Source organism: Oxyura jamaicensis, chromosome 3 (assembly GCF_011077185.1).
Source record: "Oxyura jamaicensis isolate SHBP4307 breed ruddy duck chromosome 3, BPBGC_Ojam_1.0, whole genome shotgun sequence".
NCBI classification, from domain to species: Eukaryota; Metazoa; Chordata; class Aves; order Anseriformes; family Anatidae; genus Oxyura; species Oxyura jamaicensis.
In genome coordinates this window covers 43,525,938-43,544,894 of record NC_048895.1, presented here as the reverse complement: position 1 = coordinate 43,544,894, position 18,957 = coordinate 43,525,938, and the positions used below count along the sequence as shown (strand labels likewise).

At 39.7% G+C, this 18,957-nt stretch overlaps 1 protein-coding gene across 2 annotated transcripts in view; it reads right to left on the bottom strand.

Annotated features, from left to right (window-relative positions):
- The window catches only part of WDR27 (WD repeat domain 27), a 123,086-nt gene that overhangs the window by 38,563 nt on the left and 65,566 nt on the right, over nucleotides 1–18,957 (bottom strand). For both annotated transcript variants that reach the window (XM_035322838.1, XM_035322839.1), the window contains one exon: nucleotides 13,318–13,416. In XM_035322838.1, coding sequence (XP_035178729.1) covers nucleotides 13,318–13,416 — 99 coding nt within the window. The remainder of the gene's footprint in view (nucleotides 1–13,317; nucleotides 13,417–18,957) is intronic.

The following is an 18,957-nucleotide window of genomic DNA, read 5'->3' as shown; positions in this document are numbered from 1 at the left end:
TATATAAGATAATTAAATTCCAATTCGTACTTCTATGAAAGGAACACAATTGAATAAATTACTAATTATTACTCCTTTAATTCTTCCTGTTTGCCACAGCTTCCTCACTTAAGCTTCTCAGGACAGAGGAGAAGACTGTATTTGAAGCACAAGATTTCACTGCACAAAATATTTTCCTACTTGCCCCTTTGTGAAGCATGAAAAGTAGATGTTCATTAGTTTATCTTTTTCAGTGTTATATTTATTGGGTCCTGCAAGACAGTTGTGTGGTGTGTGAGGGGAACGAGAGAAGTTATCTGGACGTTTTGCTTGGTGTCATTTGAAGGGTAGTTTTTTTGAGGCATTGAGCACGCTGATTTTCAGAATTGTTAAGATCAACTGGGGGTTCTCAGCAACTATGAAAACCAGGTTTTGGGCATCTCACTTTTGCTATTTTATTTTTCAGAAAGAAGGCATAACTTAAAGTGCAGAAACTGTTATTGTTAACCTTGAAGCTATTTTCTCTTACCTCTCTCTGTAGGGCTTTCACTCCCTCCCTCTTAGGCACTCTCTTCATCTCTCCAATATCATCACTTCTTTCCACACATATGTAGGTCAGTTGCCTCCAATTCTTATAGTTAGTCTCCACTTTTCCCCCTTCGCCCTCATATTCTATCTGATGATCTCCAAGAAGCTGTATTTTCTCCAGATTATTCCTATGACTACAGTTGGTGCCTTTCCTTCCTGCTCCCAGCCAATCCTATCTCCTTCCAGTCCACAAGTGACCCCAGCCCTCCCCGTCTACATTCTTGGTAAATAGAATTCAAGTGGAACAGCTGAGTAACCAGTTTTTTAGTACCACCTCTTAAGTATCATTCAGGCTATTAATGCCATTCAATAAAATATCCACACTTGTAAGAACTACAGTAAAGATTTTATGACATATGTGCTATAAATTGAGAAGCTTACCAGTGCAAGCATATTTATCTAAAATCATATGCTATACAGCTGTGGTTTGCTGGCAACATACTTAGAATGGCTGGAGTATCCCATGGTTGAACTGAATTATATTGTCCTTGCTAGCTCTCAGAAGATTTTTTTTCCTTTTTTTTTTTTAAAAAAAAATCCACATTCTTTCTTCAGTGTTGTCATATGTGCTTACAATAATTTCTTAAGTATAAGCAAACTTTTCTGCTAAACAACATTAACTCTCCTAATAAGTGACACACAGCATTACTGTTTATTAGAAGCTGCAAAAGAAACATTATTCCAGCTATATGCAGAGACAAATGTGCAAAGTGAGAAATTCTGGTTATGAGATACCAAAGTTTGGAATAAACGCAGTAGGACTACCTGCTGTGTCACTCTGTCAGATTCTCCACAGACTCAAGTGCCCTCATAGTACGATTGTGATACAACCAGAAGCTTTTTCTTTGCCCGCCGGGGGGGGGGGGGGGGGGGGGGGGGGGGGGAGTCCTTACAAAAGCAAAGACCAAGATTTGTAAATGTAAACAGTAACTTAAAGGTAGGAACCAAACTAGGCACTCTAAGGCATCAGGCCCCCTCTGAGAATTCCCACAGATGGTAAAGCTGAAGCCCCTCTTTTCCCCCAAGCCACTTTATAATAGGACTATATTTACAATAAAAGACAAGCTGTAATTTTGTGCTTTGACTGAATTTCTAAATCCATGTAACCTTTGCAAATTGATGGATTACGCAGCTCACTAAATTTGAAGAGTTTCTCATAGACTATTATTGACAAGTTATTTGCTTGTTTCTGAAAGTGTAAGCTACACAGCTACATCAGTTAATTAATGCTTTTTTTAAAAATGCTTTTTTTAAAAAAAAAAGGAAAAAACCACTCTTACATAAAAACAAACAAAAACCAAGCAAAACAAAAACAAAACAAAACAAAACAAAACAAAAAAACACCACCAAAGGTCTCGCTCCCTGTCACATTTCTTCAATAGCCGTCAAGGAGCTGTTGCCTTTCACAGAGTTCTTTTTGTCCTCATATTTGGCCCAGTCCAAATAGTCTTTTCCTCCTAAGTCTTGTAGTCTTAGTCTCATAAGAATAAGCAAAGATACATGCATCTGCCTTTGGCTGCTTTACACAAATTTGTACCATTTACAAGTGGATCAAACTAAAGCATCATTTAGCTGATGAGAGCTAGGAAACGTTGTCTTAATTCTGCTCTCCCAATCTCTTTTAGAAATAATAAATCTCTATGTCTGAGGATAAAAGAGGAAGGCTAAACATCACAGTGAAAGAAAATAAAATTCAGTCAGACTCGTATTTCAGTAAATTGAATAGAAAAATTAAAATGATGTGCTCATTAAATTTAAGACAACCACCTCAAACTGCCATTCTAGTCACAGAGATTAGTCACAGAAATTTATACAGGTTTGGCTAACAGGACAAAGAGAAGACAAGGAAAGAATACATTCAACCTCAGAGAGTATGTTATAAACAAGGTCAGCATCAGGCTTTTTTTTCCTTTTTAATGCAAGTACCTTCTTTATTTGGATGAGGGTAAAGAAAATAACTTCTCACCAGACACAAACAATAGTACAATCGTTGGCAAAGACAGTCCTCATACAAAGCCTGCATTACTGCAAACAACTGCTCATAAGGAAAACAAACAACCTCTTCCTCAGCATCTTAAATTAGTATGTAGAAATGACAGCTCTGCGAAATAGTAAGTGTTAGAGACTTGATGTTAAGACACTCAAGGAAAAGTTGACTGACTGCATGTACAGACCCAGCTCATCAAAATCGTGAAATAAAATATGCTAGCTTAAGCAACTGCAGTTTGTTTTGTTTAACATATACAGTGGCATAAAAGTAAAAATTTTAAGGTAGTAAAATAGCTTGCTCTTAAGCAAAATCACTTAAGATAGCTGTGCACATCACAGAAGATTCTTGAAGGCCTCTAAAGTAGAAAAGATACTAGAACAATTGGTTTTGGTCATTTGTTATATTCAGGAATAATTAACAATTCAGTAGTAACACCCTTCTGGACAAAAAAAAAAAAAAAAAAAAAAAAGTGTCACTTTTTTTCTCCTTTAACAATATTTCTTAAGCAGGACAGTAGTGCATTTAGAGAATATCATTTTATAGGCATATCAACTGTAATTGTTTAACAGGTATAGTAGAGGCATATGGTTCTTCTTAGACTAATAGCAACCCACTTGCAAAAATGTATTTGTTCTGGAGTTAATTAAAACCCAAAAGAAAACATTCAGTCTTCGGATTTTTACCAGGTGTCCTTTTCCACAAGTATCCTCACATCCCTAGTCTCAGTATCTAGCTTTCTGAGGCTTCAGGAAACTATTTCTACCCTTTACAGATTTGTAAGGTTTTACCATCTCATATAACACAAGGGGTCCTCTGTTCATTATCTGCTACAGAGCTGCCAGATTTTAACTAAAGTGAGCTTTGTGACCTGCGAACAAGTGTCCTGACCCCTTTTCATTGCTTCTTCCTTGCTGCTTTCTCATTAGGAGCGCACTCACACTCCCAGATACACTCCTCTGAAGTTTTCTGACATGACTACAGCTTCCCCTTATAGGTCCAAATGAGCTTACTTTCCATCTTCTGCTTCTACTTCTTGAGTGAGTATAAAGGTTACTCCAGGAATGGAAGATCAGAAAAGCCGACAGCCAGCTGCTTATTCCTCTCAGACAGAAAATTAAAGGAGAAATAAAAGCTAAAACTACCAAATTCTATTTACATCTATTTTTGATATATTTGTGACTAGGATCAAAAGAACCACGTGAAAGAGTTTTCCTGACTTCAGAAAAGTCATATTAGAGGTCAAGCTGGTCACAAGTTTTATATCTACATGATTTAATCTCTGACAAGATAGTCCTGAGTCCTAAGGAAGAATAACATACTGGAAAAAATTTGGCCTACATAGGGATGACACAAGACTGATTTGATACTAAAGCCAAAACTCAGCAAATTAAAGTCTGAAAAAGAATTTTCCATATCACTAAAAAAGCTACCTCCATTGTGGAAAAATATATGATGAAGTGAACCACCAATGGTGGACCAAAATTGCAAAAGAATAGCATTTTTATACCATTTGTTCTAAAGTGAAATCTCCAGATGTGACCACCAGGAAAAGTATACTTTGTTAGTAGCTAGTAAAAGACAATAACTCATATTTCCAGACACATCCAAAACTACCTGTAGCCAATTCTGACTCAAGTGGTGGTTTTAGTGCCTAACTGTCGGATAGATCCACGAGCAAACCTCCTTACTAGGAGTACTATGGATGTCTCCCTTTAAGCAGGTGAGCAGAAAATCAGTATGAAATTTTCAGTGAAATCCACAGCTAGAAATCTAGCTGTGGAAGAGATTTCCAGATCTCTACTATTTATTTAAAATTCTCCATCTGTGAAGTAATTCACATACTGTCAATCATTTTCTAACCTAAACTTGCCATGATATAACAATATGGCTGAAACTAATTTTATCTGAAATATAGCTGTACTCACTGAACATACAATCAGACAAATTAATGCAAAAAATCAAAGTAACATTTTGAATTAATATCTTCCACGTGTACACTATATATTTTCCTGATTAAAAAAAAAAAAATAGTGAACTGTTTCATTCACATTATGAGCAAGCAATTTCTATTTTGCATTTGAAATTATGTGGAAGTTAAACGATGTTAATGATTTCTAAATGACAATTTTAAATTGTCATGCCTTCAGTGATAAGAGATTTCTGGCATATGCAGAATCACAAACACAGAATAATTCAAAATTTAAGGAATTCAGGAAATAATATCACCTAGCGTATTCAAAGTAAGGTCAACACTAAACACAGACTGGGTTTAGCGAGATACTGTGTTTGTGTTTTGAGATACTAGCGAGATACTGTGTTTGGGTTTTCTTCTTTCTTGAAGCTAGCTCTCAGTATATCAGTAAGGTGGTAACATCAATCTGTCATACTTGCTTTAAAACTATAGACAAAGATGGAAAACAGAACAGATTTGCCACATTTCATCAAATGCAAATGATATTTTAATCATTTTTTTAATCAAATTCCCTACATTAATTTATAGTGCATGCATTTAAATAGTTGTATATTTCAGATGGGTAGCCTTCTGGAAACCTCAGGAAATCACCTAATCCAAGCTTTTACTCAAAGTAAGGTCAATACAAAACTTGGTTTATGTTTATCCGGGCTTTTTCCATTGAAATCTATTTGTCTGTGTGTGTCTTTTCGCTGTCTCTCAAAGCTACCCCTCAGAACATTAGTGGGGCTGTAGCAATGCATACCAATATCAGTTATGATTCAGTCCTGAAATAATGAATTCCAGCACCCTACATTGGCTCACAGTTTGGAGCTCCTTTACTTTTTTATTTTCTAAAGCAACTAGCAATAAGAGAATATGTGACAATGTACACTCAACTTGTACAAAGATGAAACCAACACAACTATACAAAAGCCACCAAGAAAACCAGCAGATGGCAATAGTGTCCCCATTTGCTTTTATTCTGCTTCAAAACCATCTCAAAAAGAGATGATTTATTCCTTCCCCATCTGGATGATAAGATTCCAACCCTATTTTAACTTCGAGTCACACAAGTGTATTGCAGCTAATAGTTGTAGTTTTTATAATGAAAAACTAAAACATCCCTTAATATATATTCCTTAAAACAGATTGAAATTCAATTAATATTTGTGGTTAGCTAAATGCTTTTCCCTATATAAGTTTTGAACAATTTATGAAATAGGGAAAGAAGACTGAGGGGCTAAAATTGAGAAATCGTCTTGAAAATTAAAATAAGAAAACCGATGCTATCTGATTCTTCTTCTCTGACTTTCACAGTAACCATTTTATAAATAATTCCAGAATACCATATGATGAAAGGAAAAATGCCCATCAGTAAAAAAAATAAAATTAAAAAAAAAAAAATCACTATAAATCACAAAAATATCACTACCCATCCAGGTTTTCTCTCTCTCATTTCTGGAAGAACATTTATGCAAGTGAGACTTATAATAATGGTTGGAACAAACTGCCTCATGGACAGGTGCTGGGCAAGGAACCACTGAATTGGAGTGCTGCCAATATACCTCACACTTGGCTGGATCTTTCCATGGCAGAAAGATCAGCCAAAATGTTTGAATTTCACTCATCAGCCACTTCCCTTTTTTCACCCCTTAATCTTTCCCCTGCCAGTGTTTCACTTTGAATGCAATAGGGCTTTGTGCAGAGGTTATCCAGAACACAATCTAATTCTTAACTGTATTCATTCAAACATTGGATGAAACAAAAACAGTGTTGATGTTAAATCCCTAACTAGTGGTAACAGTAGGTATAAAAATCTTCCAATGTTGGAGAGAATGGCTTCCTCATACAAAGTCTTTCTTACAAAGTATGGGATTATTATTTTCTGATTCACACATGGCTCACTTTTTTTCCACTCTACAAGATTCTCATTGCATTTTTAGCTGCTTCTTCTGCCTTCTCCTTGCACCTCTGAATATAACTTCATGCTAACTCCTTTACTGGAAAACCTAGGTGTATATATATATATATATTTGGTTGGTTGGTTGTGTTTTTTTGTGTTTTTGTTTTGTTTTGTTTTGTTGTTATGCAACTCCCTCCAGAAATACTTAGATAGCTTTTCAGACAGCTTTATGGAGAAGAATTTTGTTATCCAACCTTACATTTCAGCTGTAATCTTTCAAAACAGCAGTTTCTGCCTATTTCTTGCCTTTTGGTAACGTATTCCTGATAACATCAGTTTCCAAATCTCCCCACAGAACCATAACTATGGAGAAAATTGTAACATAGTTGAAATCCACAGCTCTCATTTCTCAAGGAAGAGCTCTTCATGAAACTGGGTTTTGGTCCTTGAACTTCTGACTCTTAGCCACAATACCGAATTAACTGTGTGATGTTTTATGAAGTTCATTATGGAAGGCTTGCTGCCCAGAGGCACACTCAGTTATACTATCCATAGGCAGCACTTACTTTATACCTTTTGCTCATTCTGCCCCTCTTATCAACTGATTTATCTGAACTTGGTTACTTCAAAGTCTTGAGTCATAGTATTGCAACTAAGCCACTAGACTTCATCAGTTGGACTGATTATACTTGTTCAACCAAAATGCATGCCCACAGCTGGACAACAAGAAGATGATGCTGGACAACTAACTATAGGAAGTCATCTCTCCCCTTCAATATATAACACCTTCACTTCCTGCCCCTCCCCCTCCCTCTGCTCCCCCCCCCCCCGCACCCCCCCAAAAAAAAGTGCTAAATCTGAAACTAGTCTTCATTTGGGTGTAAACTTTAATAATCTATACCCTTTGGTTGAATGTATCATAATTATAGAATCATAAGGGTTGGAAAAGGTCTCCAGGATCATCTGCTCCAGGATCATCTGGTCCAACCGTCACCCTACCACCAATGTCGCCCACTAAACCATGTCCCTAAGCACCAAGTCCAACTTTTCCTTAAACACTCCCAGGGATGGTGATGCCACCACCTCCCTGGGCAACCCTTTCCAATGCCTGACTACTCTTTCTGAGAAGAAATGTCTCCTCATTTCCAAACTAAACCTCCCCTGGTACAACCTGAGGCCATTCCCTCTAGTTCTATTTATAGCAAGAAGAGGCCGACCCCCAGATCCCCACACTTTCCTTTCAGGTAGCTGTAGAGAGCAATAAGGTCTCCCCTGAGCCTCCTCTTCCCCAGACTAAACAACCCCAGTTCCCTCAGCCGCTCCCCACAGTACTTGTGTTGCAGGCCCTTCACCAGCTTTGTAGCCCTTCTCTGGGCATGCTCCGGCACCTCAGTGTCCTTCTTGTAGTGAGGGGCCCAAAGCTGAACACAGTGCTCAAGGTGCAGCCTCTCCAGAGCCAAGTACAGGGGGATGATCACCTCCCTGGTCCTGCTGGCTACACTATTCCTGACACAAGCCAGGACGATGGTGGCCTTCCTGGCTACCTGCTGGCTTATGTTCAGGAGAGCATCTACCAACACTCCTAGATCATTTTCCTCTGCACACCTTTCAAGTCACTCTGTCCCAAGCCTGTAGCGCTGCGTGGGGTTGTCATGGCCAAAGCGCAGGACCCAGCCCTTAGCCATGTTGAATCTCATCCCCTTGGCCTCTGCCATTGATCCAAACTTTCCAGGTCCCTGCGCAGAGCCTTCAAATGTAAAGTGTTGTGAAGTAGGAGTGGAGTTAGTCTGGAATTAGTCCTTCAGGGACATGACTCACAGGGTCCTGGGCACTCACCAGCCACTGCCACCTCCCAGGGCCATGGGCACCCCAGGAAACCTCAGTGGGATATGGGCACCCTGACAGGATGTGGTCTCTCCTCCTGGGATATGGGCACCTAGGCAGCACCTCACAGCTCTTCTCTCCCAGCCCAGCTCCCTCATTCCTCTGCAAGTGTGCTCTCTGAAACCCACACGCAGCAGCCCTCACTTGCCCCACTGCATCCTCTGTGGCTGTTGCCCCAAGCACCTTGGTACCAAAAGGACACAAGTTCCTGTACGGATGATCTTTATTCAGCTGGGAGAAGTGGTCTGCTACCAACAGAAATTTTCAAGAGTCCCCCAGCCAGCTCTGCTGCACACACACTCCTGCTGTCCTCTGTGGAGCAACAGAGGCACTGCTGGGACTACTGACATCCTAAAGGACGTGGCTCTGCTTTGTTGGGGACTTCTCCTCAGGGGTCCTCATGAGGTGAATGGTGAGTCCCCGCTGACTGTTGTGCTGGCAGGGCATGGGCAGCCCACCAGGGGACAGCTGGCATTGTCGGTGGTGCCCATGCAGGGAAGTGGTGTTCAAGGCAATGTTGGCATCCAGTTGTCGGGAGGTGCCTTCACCACAGGAGCCTTCGGAGGGCTGAGGCGCGTCCTGCCTCACCAGCTCGCTGTCAATTGGAAGAGAATTGACTGTCAGATGGGTGAAAATGCTGTGCTGAAATTCTTAGCCAGGCACTTCCTTCCACCTGCCCCTTTTCCTGGTGCGATGCCTACCCTCGCATGGGCCTAGGAGGTCCTAAGTCCAAGTGCTAACCCAACAGGTCATGGGCATTCCCTGGCCACTGCCATCTTGCAGGGACATGGGGCCCTTCTTCTGGGTCATGGGCTCCTATAGGGCAACCCACAGCCATAGGTTCCTAGCTGCTCTCCCCCCTTCTCCTGAAGCATCAGCCTCCCCAGACCCATGGACAGCAGCACTCACTCGCTGCGCTGCCTTTCCTGTCACCGGTACACAGGATGCTCGCTCTAGATGAATTTGCAGGTGGTACGCAGGGGGATTGTTCTTTTCTTGTGCTTGTTTTGTGCCTTCTTCCTTGGCAGTGGGTGCCCAAGCTCTTGCAAATGGATCTGGTAGAGGCGCTTCAGGCACCTCACCACGATGGCAGCGTTGGCCTCCATCCGGCAGAGCAAGGCACGATCATCCAGAGCATCCTTTCCCCAGCAGTCTGTCCCCACAGAAACTAAGGCCCACCGGCCCGTTCCCTGGAAGCAAGAGAAGCAGCACAGTGAAGGCTGAGGGTTCTCAGGGTGGAGCAATGTCTTGCTGGGCTCGGCTTCCTCTAGAGCATCCAGCCTCGTAGGACTGCTCTGGGCAGCCATGGGGGCTCACAACAGCACCGGCAGGCCCCGGTCCATGCTTGGGGCTCCCAGCGGCTGTCAGCCCTGCAGCTGGGGAAGAGGAGAGGGCCTCTCGGGGTCTGCTAAGGCTTCTTTATGCCTGCTCAGTTTTGTTCTTTCCTGGGAAGCCTTCATGGCCAAGGTACTTATGGTCCACTCTCCATGGGCTGTCCCTTTCCTGCATGCTGCGTCTCCACCACTCACCTGTCTGCGGTGTCTCTTTATTGTTCTCCAGAGGCCGAGGGCAAGCAGCCCCACGCCGAGGAGGCAGATGGCGTCCCAGTTATCGCACAGCAGCCAGACTATCCTGCCCTGGGCAAGGTAGTCCCAGAAGTGGCCCAGGGGGTAGGGCAGGTCGGAGGGCTGGCGCTCGGTGCCGACGGGACGTTGCTTTGGGCCCTCGGAAGGGACCACGCTGTTCAGCCGGAGCCGGATCCTGCTGGGGCAGCTGGAAAGGCCGAGGCTGCAGGGCCAGTTGGGGACCTGGCGCTTGATGCCAAGGCTCCTGCTGACCCTGACCCTTTCCCAGCAGCGGTGGCCGCAGAGGCCAAGGCCACACGTGCGGAACATAGCCATGGCCAGACCCATGGCCAGGAGGAGAGCCAGGCTGAACTTCATCCTGCTCTCTCCTGATGAACACGAAACGAGATGGCTGTCACGCTGAGCAGAGCTCCAGCAGTGACCACCAGCACTAGCGGCAGTGACCACCAGCACTAGCGGCAGTGACCAGCAGCACTAGCAGCGGTGCCCAGCCGCAGCCTGCTCTTATGCCCGGCCCTTGTGAGGTCACAGGGCCTGTCGCTGGGAGACCGGCAGGCGACAAAGGCCGCAGTGAGGCTGGGGAGGACGCGGGCAGGCGGGCTTCAAAGCCTGCTGCTGCCGCTGCAGGCCGCACGGGGGGACTGTCTGACCAGTGGGGCGCTGGGCCTGAGCCCCCCATGTTTGGGACTGTGCCCTGGATTTCTCAGTGAGAAGGAGCCATGGCCAGAGCCACATCCAAACTGGGCAGCCGTGGCACAGTTCTCCTCAAAACCCCTCTTGGGGGAAAAGTGGAAGCACCCATCAAGAGGAAAGCCCCAAACTGGCTGTTGGTTGCATAAAATCATAGAATCATTAAGGTTGGAAAAGACCTCCAAGATGATCTGCTCCAACCTCCCCCCTACTACCAATGTCACCCACTAAATCACATCCTTAAGCACTAAGTCCAACCTTTCCTTTAAAAAAAAAAAAACAGGGATGGTGATGCCACCACCTCCCTGGGCAACCCATTCCAATGCCTGACTGCTCTTTCTGAGAAGAAATGTCTCCTCATTTCCAACCTGAACTTCCCCTAGCACAACTTGAGGCCATTCCCTCTAGTCCTATCACTAGTTATTTGTGAGAGGAGGCCAAACCCCAGCTCCCCACACCTTCCTTTCAGGTAGCTGTAAGAGAGCAATAAGGACTCCCCTGATCCCCCTCTTCTCCAGACTAAACAACCCCAGTTCTCTCAGCTGCTCCTCACAGGACTTGTGTTCTGGGCCCTTCACCAGCTTTGCAGCCTTTCTCTGGGCACGTTCCAGGGCCTTGATGTCCTTCTTGTACAGAGAGGCCCAACACTGAACACAGTACTTGTAATGCTGATTCCAAAGACCAGAACTACAAAATGTTCACCATAGAAATAGCAATTACACATTTTCTGAGTTCAAAAAACATACACAATAGGAATAAAACTTCCAGAAATTCTAAAATCGCAAAAATACACCTTCTTTTATATATGGAAGAATGAGATACATAATTTAAAAAAAAAAAAAAAAAAAAAAAAAAAACTCTTAGCTGTAAAGAAATTAAACTCATTCCATAAATATTTTTGAACAGTAGCAACTCTTGAGGAGGTAGTGAAGTAAAGAGGAGATACTGTGCATTCTAGGGTCATATACAGAGAGAGAGTTACCATTGTTGACTCTTTAAAGTAAGAAGAAACATTGAAAGTAGAAAACTTCACTACAGTTTCAATATATAAAAATAAAGAATATAAGTCTATGGGAATCAAAATAGCATGCAAAGACCTGATGGGGTAAACTGGCTGTTGGGAAGCCTTGGTTTCTACAGCTTAGATAACAGACTTATATGTATATATTGGTGTACTAAAATTAAAACATTACACTGAAATATAATGCTGCTAACACACTGTAGTATTACAGATCAGTAGAAGATAAAAAATGTCATTGCCTAATGCTAAATTTCTTTGGAATATTCTTTACCTATATCTGAAAGGCACAAAACACAAATAACAGTATTTCAAAAACTGTCGTAAAGCTATTCCACTGTTTATTCCAATACAGGACATTTAAAATAACATTGATTTGTAAAATTTTCAGGCCTTTGAGTAACTAGGGCAGGCCCAAGTCCCCTGTTGATTTCTTGTCCCAATGTATTTCTTTATTGAATTCTCTGGATTAGGAGCAATCTACACAGGTAATTTGAGATGGATTTATTTTTCCCCTACGAGTATAGGTTCATAATACATTCCATGGCAGAACTCTTCTTTGTAAGCAATGAGTCACAGCCTTTATTGCTGCAGCATCCCACATGAGTTTACAGTGGACATCATAACCACACTGTAGTTGAAAATAGATGAACAGTTTAACATACAGCTGCACAGCAAATTGACATGTAAATATGAGAACAGTGAAAAACGAAGTTATATTTCCCAGTATAAACCCATCTCTGGATAGAAATTCTTTCTGTGTGTGAGAGATGGTGTGTATTATAGAACTGTATAGACCATAGGTCTTATATATCAGCAAATAAACCTTATATTTTCTAAATAAGCAAAAAGGCATGTATGTGTGTATAAAAAACCTTTGGTTATTTCTTTAGCTTTTTTTACTTTTCATAACATTACTATATTATACAGATGACAGATTATAATATCCTTTTCTGAGTTTATCCTCAAAATAATCTCAGGAAAGGAAGCACGATTATTTCTTCTGCAAAGCTGAAGCAATGGGAAATAGACAAGGAAGAGTTAAATTGCAAAAAGGTCCCTCCACAGTCTGTAAAGGTCTAGGAACAGAAATAGCCAGGAGTCCTGAGCTCTAGTGCAGATTATACCTGAGGAACAGTCAGATTTGACTTTCAAGTCTCCAAGCAATATACATAATTGAAAAAGAAAGAAAAAAAAAAAAAAAGACTTTTGAAATCTTAAAAAATGTCCCTTCATAATCTTTAAATATCAAAAATCAAAATATCAAGAACCATAAACTAATAATTTTTGTGTTTGGCTAATTCTTAAAGATGCAAAAAGTACTTTTAAGGAGTACTTATAAGATGCATTTTGAGGAGGATACCAAAGAGTGATGAGAAACGCTGGTGACTGGCCAGAGAACAACTGCAGAAGAGAGGGGACATGAGGACATAGGTTGATATTGGAAGTGTCATAATGAAAGAGGTTGGATTATATGGTGTTGAGGATATTACATGGAAGCTTGGGTAGGTCCAGGAATACCAACAGGAAGATGACTTGTGACAAAAACTGAGGAAAAACAAACAAACAAACAAACAAAAAACACTAGATTCCATTAGTTCCACTGATTATAGGGAAGTGGAACTTTCCCAAATTATCTTTAGACAAATGTGAAGCACTCAGGTGAGCAAGCTTACAGTGATGGTTTTACATGTTATAATTACAAACAGAAAAGAAAAGTCTTACCTGTGGAGATGAGGGACTGAAACCCACATTGATGACACATTCTTTGTGTCCCCCCAGTTTATGTAAAAAGGTACTTGAATGCATCTCGTATATGTAAGCCTTAAAAAATAATAGTAATAATTTCACTTTAAAAAGCTATGAAACATTCTCAAAGCACTAAATTATAGTCCAAGAGGACAAAATATTCAATCTACAGAGAAGTTAGGAATGCTTTCAAAATAGTTTAACAGGTATAAATGACATCATAATTTAGAAGGGATTTCTATAGCTCAGGATAATTTAACAAATGGTTAACTAAAATTAACCCAAATGATATTATATACATATATATATATATTTAGAAAGAGTAATGTAATCTTTTCCCCTTGAACAATTAAATATTGAGTATATCCCAAAATGTATTTTAAGAGTGTTCTTCATAATTTAAACCCTTTATTTTAGATAGAAATATGTAGAAATCTAAAACCTTCAGTTCTAAACTTGGAGACTCTTATGTCTGTTGCTACTTGAAATAGAATCCTTCGGTTTCTATACAAGGCTGTAGTTTCAAATTGAACAGCATAGAATTCAATAACAAATCAATAACTATTATGAGCAGCACAGGTATCAGTGAGAAAAAAAAAAATGCTGCCTGTCTTCACTTCTCAAATAAAAGAATAAAAAGTGCTTTCCAAGGAGTAAATTAAATTTAGTATCAAAACAACTATACTCTTATTGGTACAACCTCAAAAAATGGAATCGTACCGATGCAGAATTGTATTAAGAAACAAATCCAAAATCCAATGAAAGTCATAGACATACCAATACTATGAAAACAGCTGAATTGCGTATTTAAATTAGTGTTATCTTTCATTAAAAAAAAAAATTAAAATGTTTTCAAATAGAAGTGGTTGTATAGGTCCACCACTAAAAACTAGTGAGAGTCACATGCTTGCACATAGGATTGCTTTTTATTTTTTCTGGTATAAAACAACAGTTAGCTGGTAATCCAAACTTCACAGTTGCAATAAAAAGCTAAAATGTTCCATTGCATTTATTAAATATCTGCTGGTAAGCCTACGAACATGGACTTTGGAGGACAGCTTAATATAACCTAAAACAAACTATGCACAGGTACTGTAACAACAATCTATTACTCCATGACTTGCCTTTAAGATTTTTGTTGCTATCCCAAGATGAATTCAATCATTCAGACCCAGAGAAACCCAGTTGCAAACTACTACAAGATAGGTGTCCTAAAATCTTGTGGACTCAGCTGACGAATTTTCCAATTCATGAAAAGAATCATGGACCTAGGCAGCTCCTGAGAATCACTTAATGCTTCACTCAGAAAACAAATCTCATCAGCTGACTCAAACGATTCTCTAGTCCAAGCCAGCACCAAAGAAACATTGGATAGTACTCAGTGTCAACTATTCCATTCATGACCATATTCACTGAGGCAATCCAAGAGTCCAACTGTAAATCTACTTAATTGTATCCTGTTTATATACCTCACAAATTCTGAATTCAGTCAAGGATGTGGAATTAAAACCATCTACTGGCTTCAATCAAGCACCTAAAAATGGACAGAAAAATAAGTATCCATTTTTAACCTCTGGATCTTTTGTAACATTCCATATGGATATTGCCATATTAACTGGACAAAGCATCAGAAAACCCAGTAATGTGTTAAAATTATTGTGTCCTTCCTTAAAGGATACAAAAAAAAATAATTGTTAATTGGAAGCTCTGTCTCAAACAGTAAGACCCTCCTCCCTACTTTTTATGCATGTTGGGAAAACGGTCAGAGTAAGTATTTGACTGATAGTAATACACAAGCAGCAATTTTTGTTTTAAAACGTATGGCCATACCACAACTACTATGACTTACTCCACCTGGAACATGATCAATTCACAAGGGAACAGAGAGGCAAAGAGAACCCAAATAAGAGATTAAAGTGCTGTAATGACACTCACCCAAACACCACCACCACCACCACCACCCACCCCCCCCCCAAAAAAAAAAAAGGATATAAAATAGACATGATGGACAGTACAAGAAAATATGAGTAGTAAATTCAGTCTGTACACAGAACTACTCAAGTTCTTGCTGTTGTGAAGTTTTCCATGCAGAAAGACAATTTATGTTTATAAATAGCTCCAGTTTATGATAAGATTCCTCTATATTGACTTAAAATGCTAAGACATAGTTTTGGTTATTTACTTCACACTATAAGCAGATTAAAATATCGCCAAGTAATATGACTTAAAAAGAGAAGGTTTCAGAAAAGTGTTTAACATCACAGTAGCCTCCAAAATTTCCCTTGTTTTATAGGCTGCAAGATCACATCCATCCATTCTCCTCCTTCCATACTGACTCTCAATTTTTTTCTCTGCTGATACTATACCAAGACTCAACTGAAATTAACATTTATTAGATGCTGACATCTCTGTGTGCTGCTGTTTGTTACCTCAGTAGCTGTAACATTGTGCTCTCTACTTCATACCAAGCTGTGTCACACTGTATACTACCTGGCTGTATGGTACAGACTTCACACAGGACTTCTTCCTTCCAAAAACAGAGAAAGTGCTAACAAGGACCTTTTCTATTCCAGCAAAGATGAGGTTTTACTTCACCACAACAGTGCCAGTGCTATCATGTCTAAATAATGGGAAATATCAAGAAAATGAGTGAGAGATTATATGCTACTGGGATAAGAAATCCAAAATCCAGGAATAATCCAGGAAGGAACGGACTATGCTGAAGGAGAGAAAAGCAAGCTACACTTCCACCTCCTGAACAGGATGCTCCTCCGCATGTAAATGACTGATGAAAGAGGGTATTTATGAGAAAAAGAAGAGATCGTCCTTACCAAATGCCTCTCCAAAATCCAGTGGACTTCCTGTCAAAATATTTCAATCGTATCACAATACCCAGTAATGCTGTGACACTTTGGGGTGTTTTTGTCATTAAAGATTCAAATTCTATTCCCCATCACTATTGTATATACGTCCATGCCCTTTGGAACTATGGGGATGGCAAAAACAGGGCACATGTTATCTTGCTTACTGCACTACAGAACTCTTAGATATAAGATTTTAAACAGAAAAGAATGAGGTAAATACTGTAGAGAATAAAATCAACTTTAAAATTCAGGTGTTTGGCATCAGCATAATTCCACTGGACTCTTTTCACCTAATGCATGGGGAGATAGTAAAATAGATTTATGAAACTTTTAATGTTCATATTGCGAGTAATGACTTCCCTTTGCAAGCTAATTACTCTTCAGTTGAAATATGTTGGAATGGCTGCACCAGTTCTGCTAACAGTAAGACCAGTCTTTGACAGAGAAGAATATGGATCAGACTGGACTATGCTTCCTATCCCCATCGTCCTTGTTCCTTCTGACCCCAAATTGCCTTACTGTCACCTTTCTTTTCTTCTTTAAGCTACTCTCCTCCCTCCCTTTCATGGAAATAGGCACAAGAAAGAAGTGAAGGCAATAGCAGCAAGAGTCAGGAGCACAAATGCTCTGAATCACAGGCATAATGTTTTCCAACAGGTTCTGAGCCAAAAAGAAACATGGCTTCATGTTTTAATGAAAAGAACGTATCACAGAGAGATGGTTAGTGAAGCTGAAAATTTTCCATCATAATTCAGTGGCTTACAAAACTTTGCCAAACTTACACAATAAAAATAAATTTTCCATTCCAGGTTCTCAGTTTCGTTTTAATTCGGGGAGAAGAACATTAGCTTTTAGCTAAGTCTCTATGTCCCAATTCCTCTTTTTAAATAGATGTTATAACATTTCATTGTCCTTTTGAAGATAAATCCTATATTTGTGAAACACAGGTATTCTAATAATTTATGCTCTTCCACACTGTTCCTAAATCAACACTTCAGCTCATACCTGATGTTAACTAATCACACTTTCAACCTACAAAGCAATCAAGCTCTTGCCACCCACATTTCAAGAAATGCTTAGTGATGAACTAGAGGTTAGGCTGGATGCAGCACTTTTCTGAATCAGTCACATTGTGTAACAAGACATACTGAGTCGGAGAAAACTAAAGACAAGCAGATTCAGATTGAAGCCCACATGTAGCTAAGCACTGAAACATGCACTGTGATGAAGATGACTTCAACTCAGATCTTTTCTAGAGACTACTGTAATACGGAAGAGCTACTACACAAAACACACAACAGGGCTTTGAAAACAATTTTCCGACTGTATTTCAGAAAATTCTCTCCCAAGAGAACTACTGTTAAACTTCTTTCTAGTACTGTATTTCTTGCCCTATAAATCCTTTTAGATGTAGTAATTCAGCTTCAACAGAAAAAGTGGCAGAGACTGTTTACATCCCAGAATCGCTTATTAAACTGTGGTAGCTATCATCATCTCTTCCAATAGCTGGAAATTAAGGAAATTAATAGAAAACAATTAAAATCAGAGTAATTTTGACATGTATCATAACTGAATGTCATTGAAAGGAAAATGTCACCACAAAGAGTGTATAAAAACAGCTTCTGTTTAATTAACACTAGTCACAGATATTTAAACTAGCCAGTGATAACTTTGATTCTCAGGATTTAGGCTAACTTGTTGCAAGATTGAAAATGAACTTTTCAGTAAATTTATTAACTTCAATAGTTAAAAATATATATATTGTATTTTAATGGAATTTATATCCAGGTATTTGTAAGTGAAATAACTCCAGTATAAACATTCTCCTATTATAGTCCACCACTCTAGTTTTTACTACATTTCTGATGTAATTCAATTTGTTTTTCTATTCTGTTCTTACTAGCTGTTTTTATTATTTTCTTCTCTACAGAGAAAAAAGAACAGTAAGTGATGTATAAATGATAACATTACACTAGCAACAACAAAAAAAAATGTTGAAAATATGAATTCAACGGAAGAGGAAGAACAAATTTTTCAACAAACCAAATTTAAAAAAAAAAAAAAAAAGAAAGAAAGCAAAACAGTCTAGGAAGTACTCAGTAATACCCCAAAGTGCATATGCGCATATAATCTGCTACAGAATTTAGCCAAAGTCAATCCCCTTTTTAATATTAAGACCAAGTTTTTTGTAATAAAAATACCATTTTAGAAGATACTGGTATTTCCTTTCCATTTCTGTCTAAGGGTCAGCCAAAAGTAAAAATAATTTACCTGTACCTACAGCTTCCAAACAGGTTTCCTGCACCCGTAACCACATACTTGTGTTTCCTTTCACTTGAAGTTTGAAGAATATTTGGAGTAGTCAGTTTTCATTAAACACAGAGTGAGAGTGTATTTAGCACCTTATATGTATGTACAGACTTGTGTTTTCTTCTTTAAATTTGTAGCAAGAGACAGGGAAGAAGGGTGAAGGTCCCTCCTCGAGGAGGAGAATTTATAACCAAATGGAAAACTACTTAATTCTTCTACACTGGTAGAGAGGGTGTGCAAAATGAATCAACTATGTACCTGCAGAGTTTCACTATAAATTATTTTCTCTGTTTTTTAATGCTGTGCCTTCAAAGCAATCTTGTCCCCATCTGTTCCCAGTGCAGTGGGAACATGCATAGATCCATGATCACGTGCATTTGGGTCAGAACACTTACATGGCTACTCTCCTCCTGGGAAGGGGAAGAGGGGGAAGCAAGTCAGA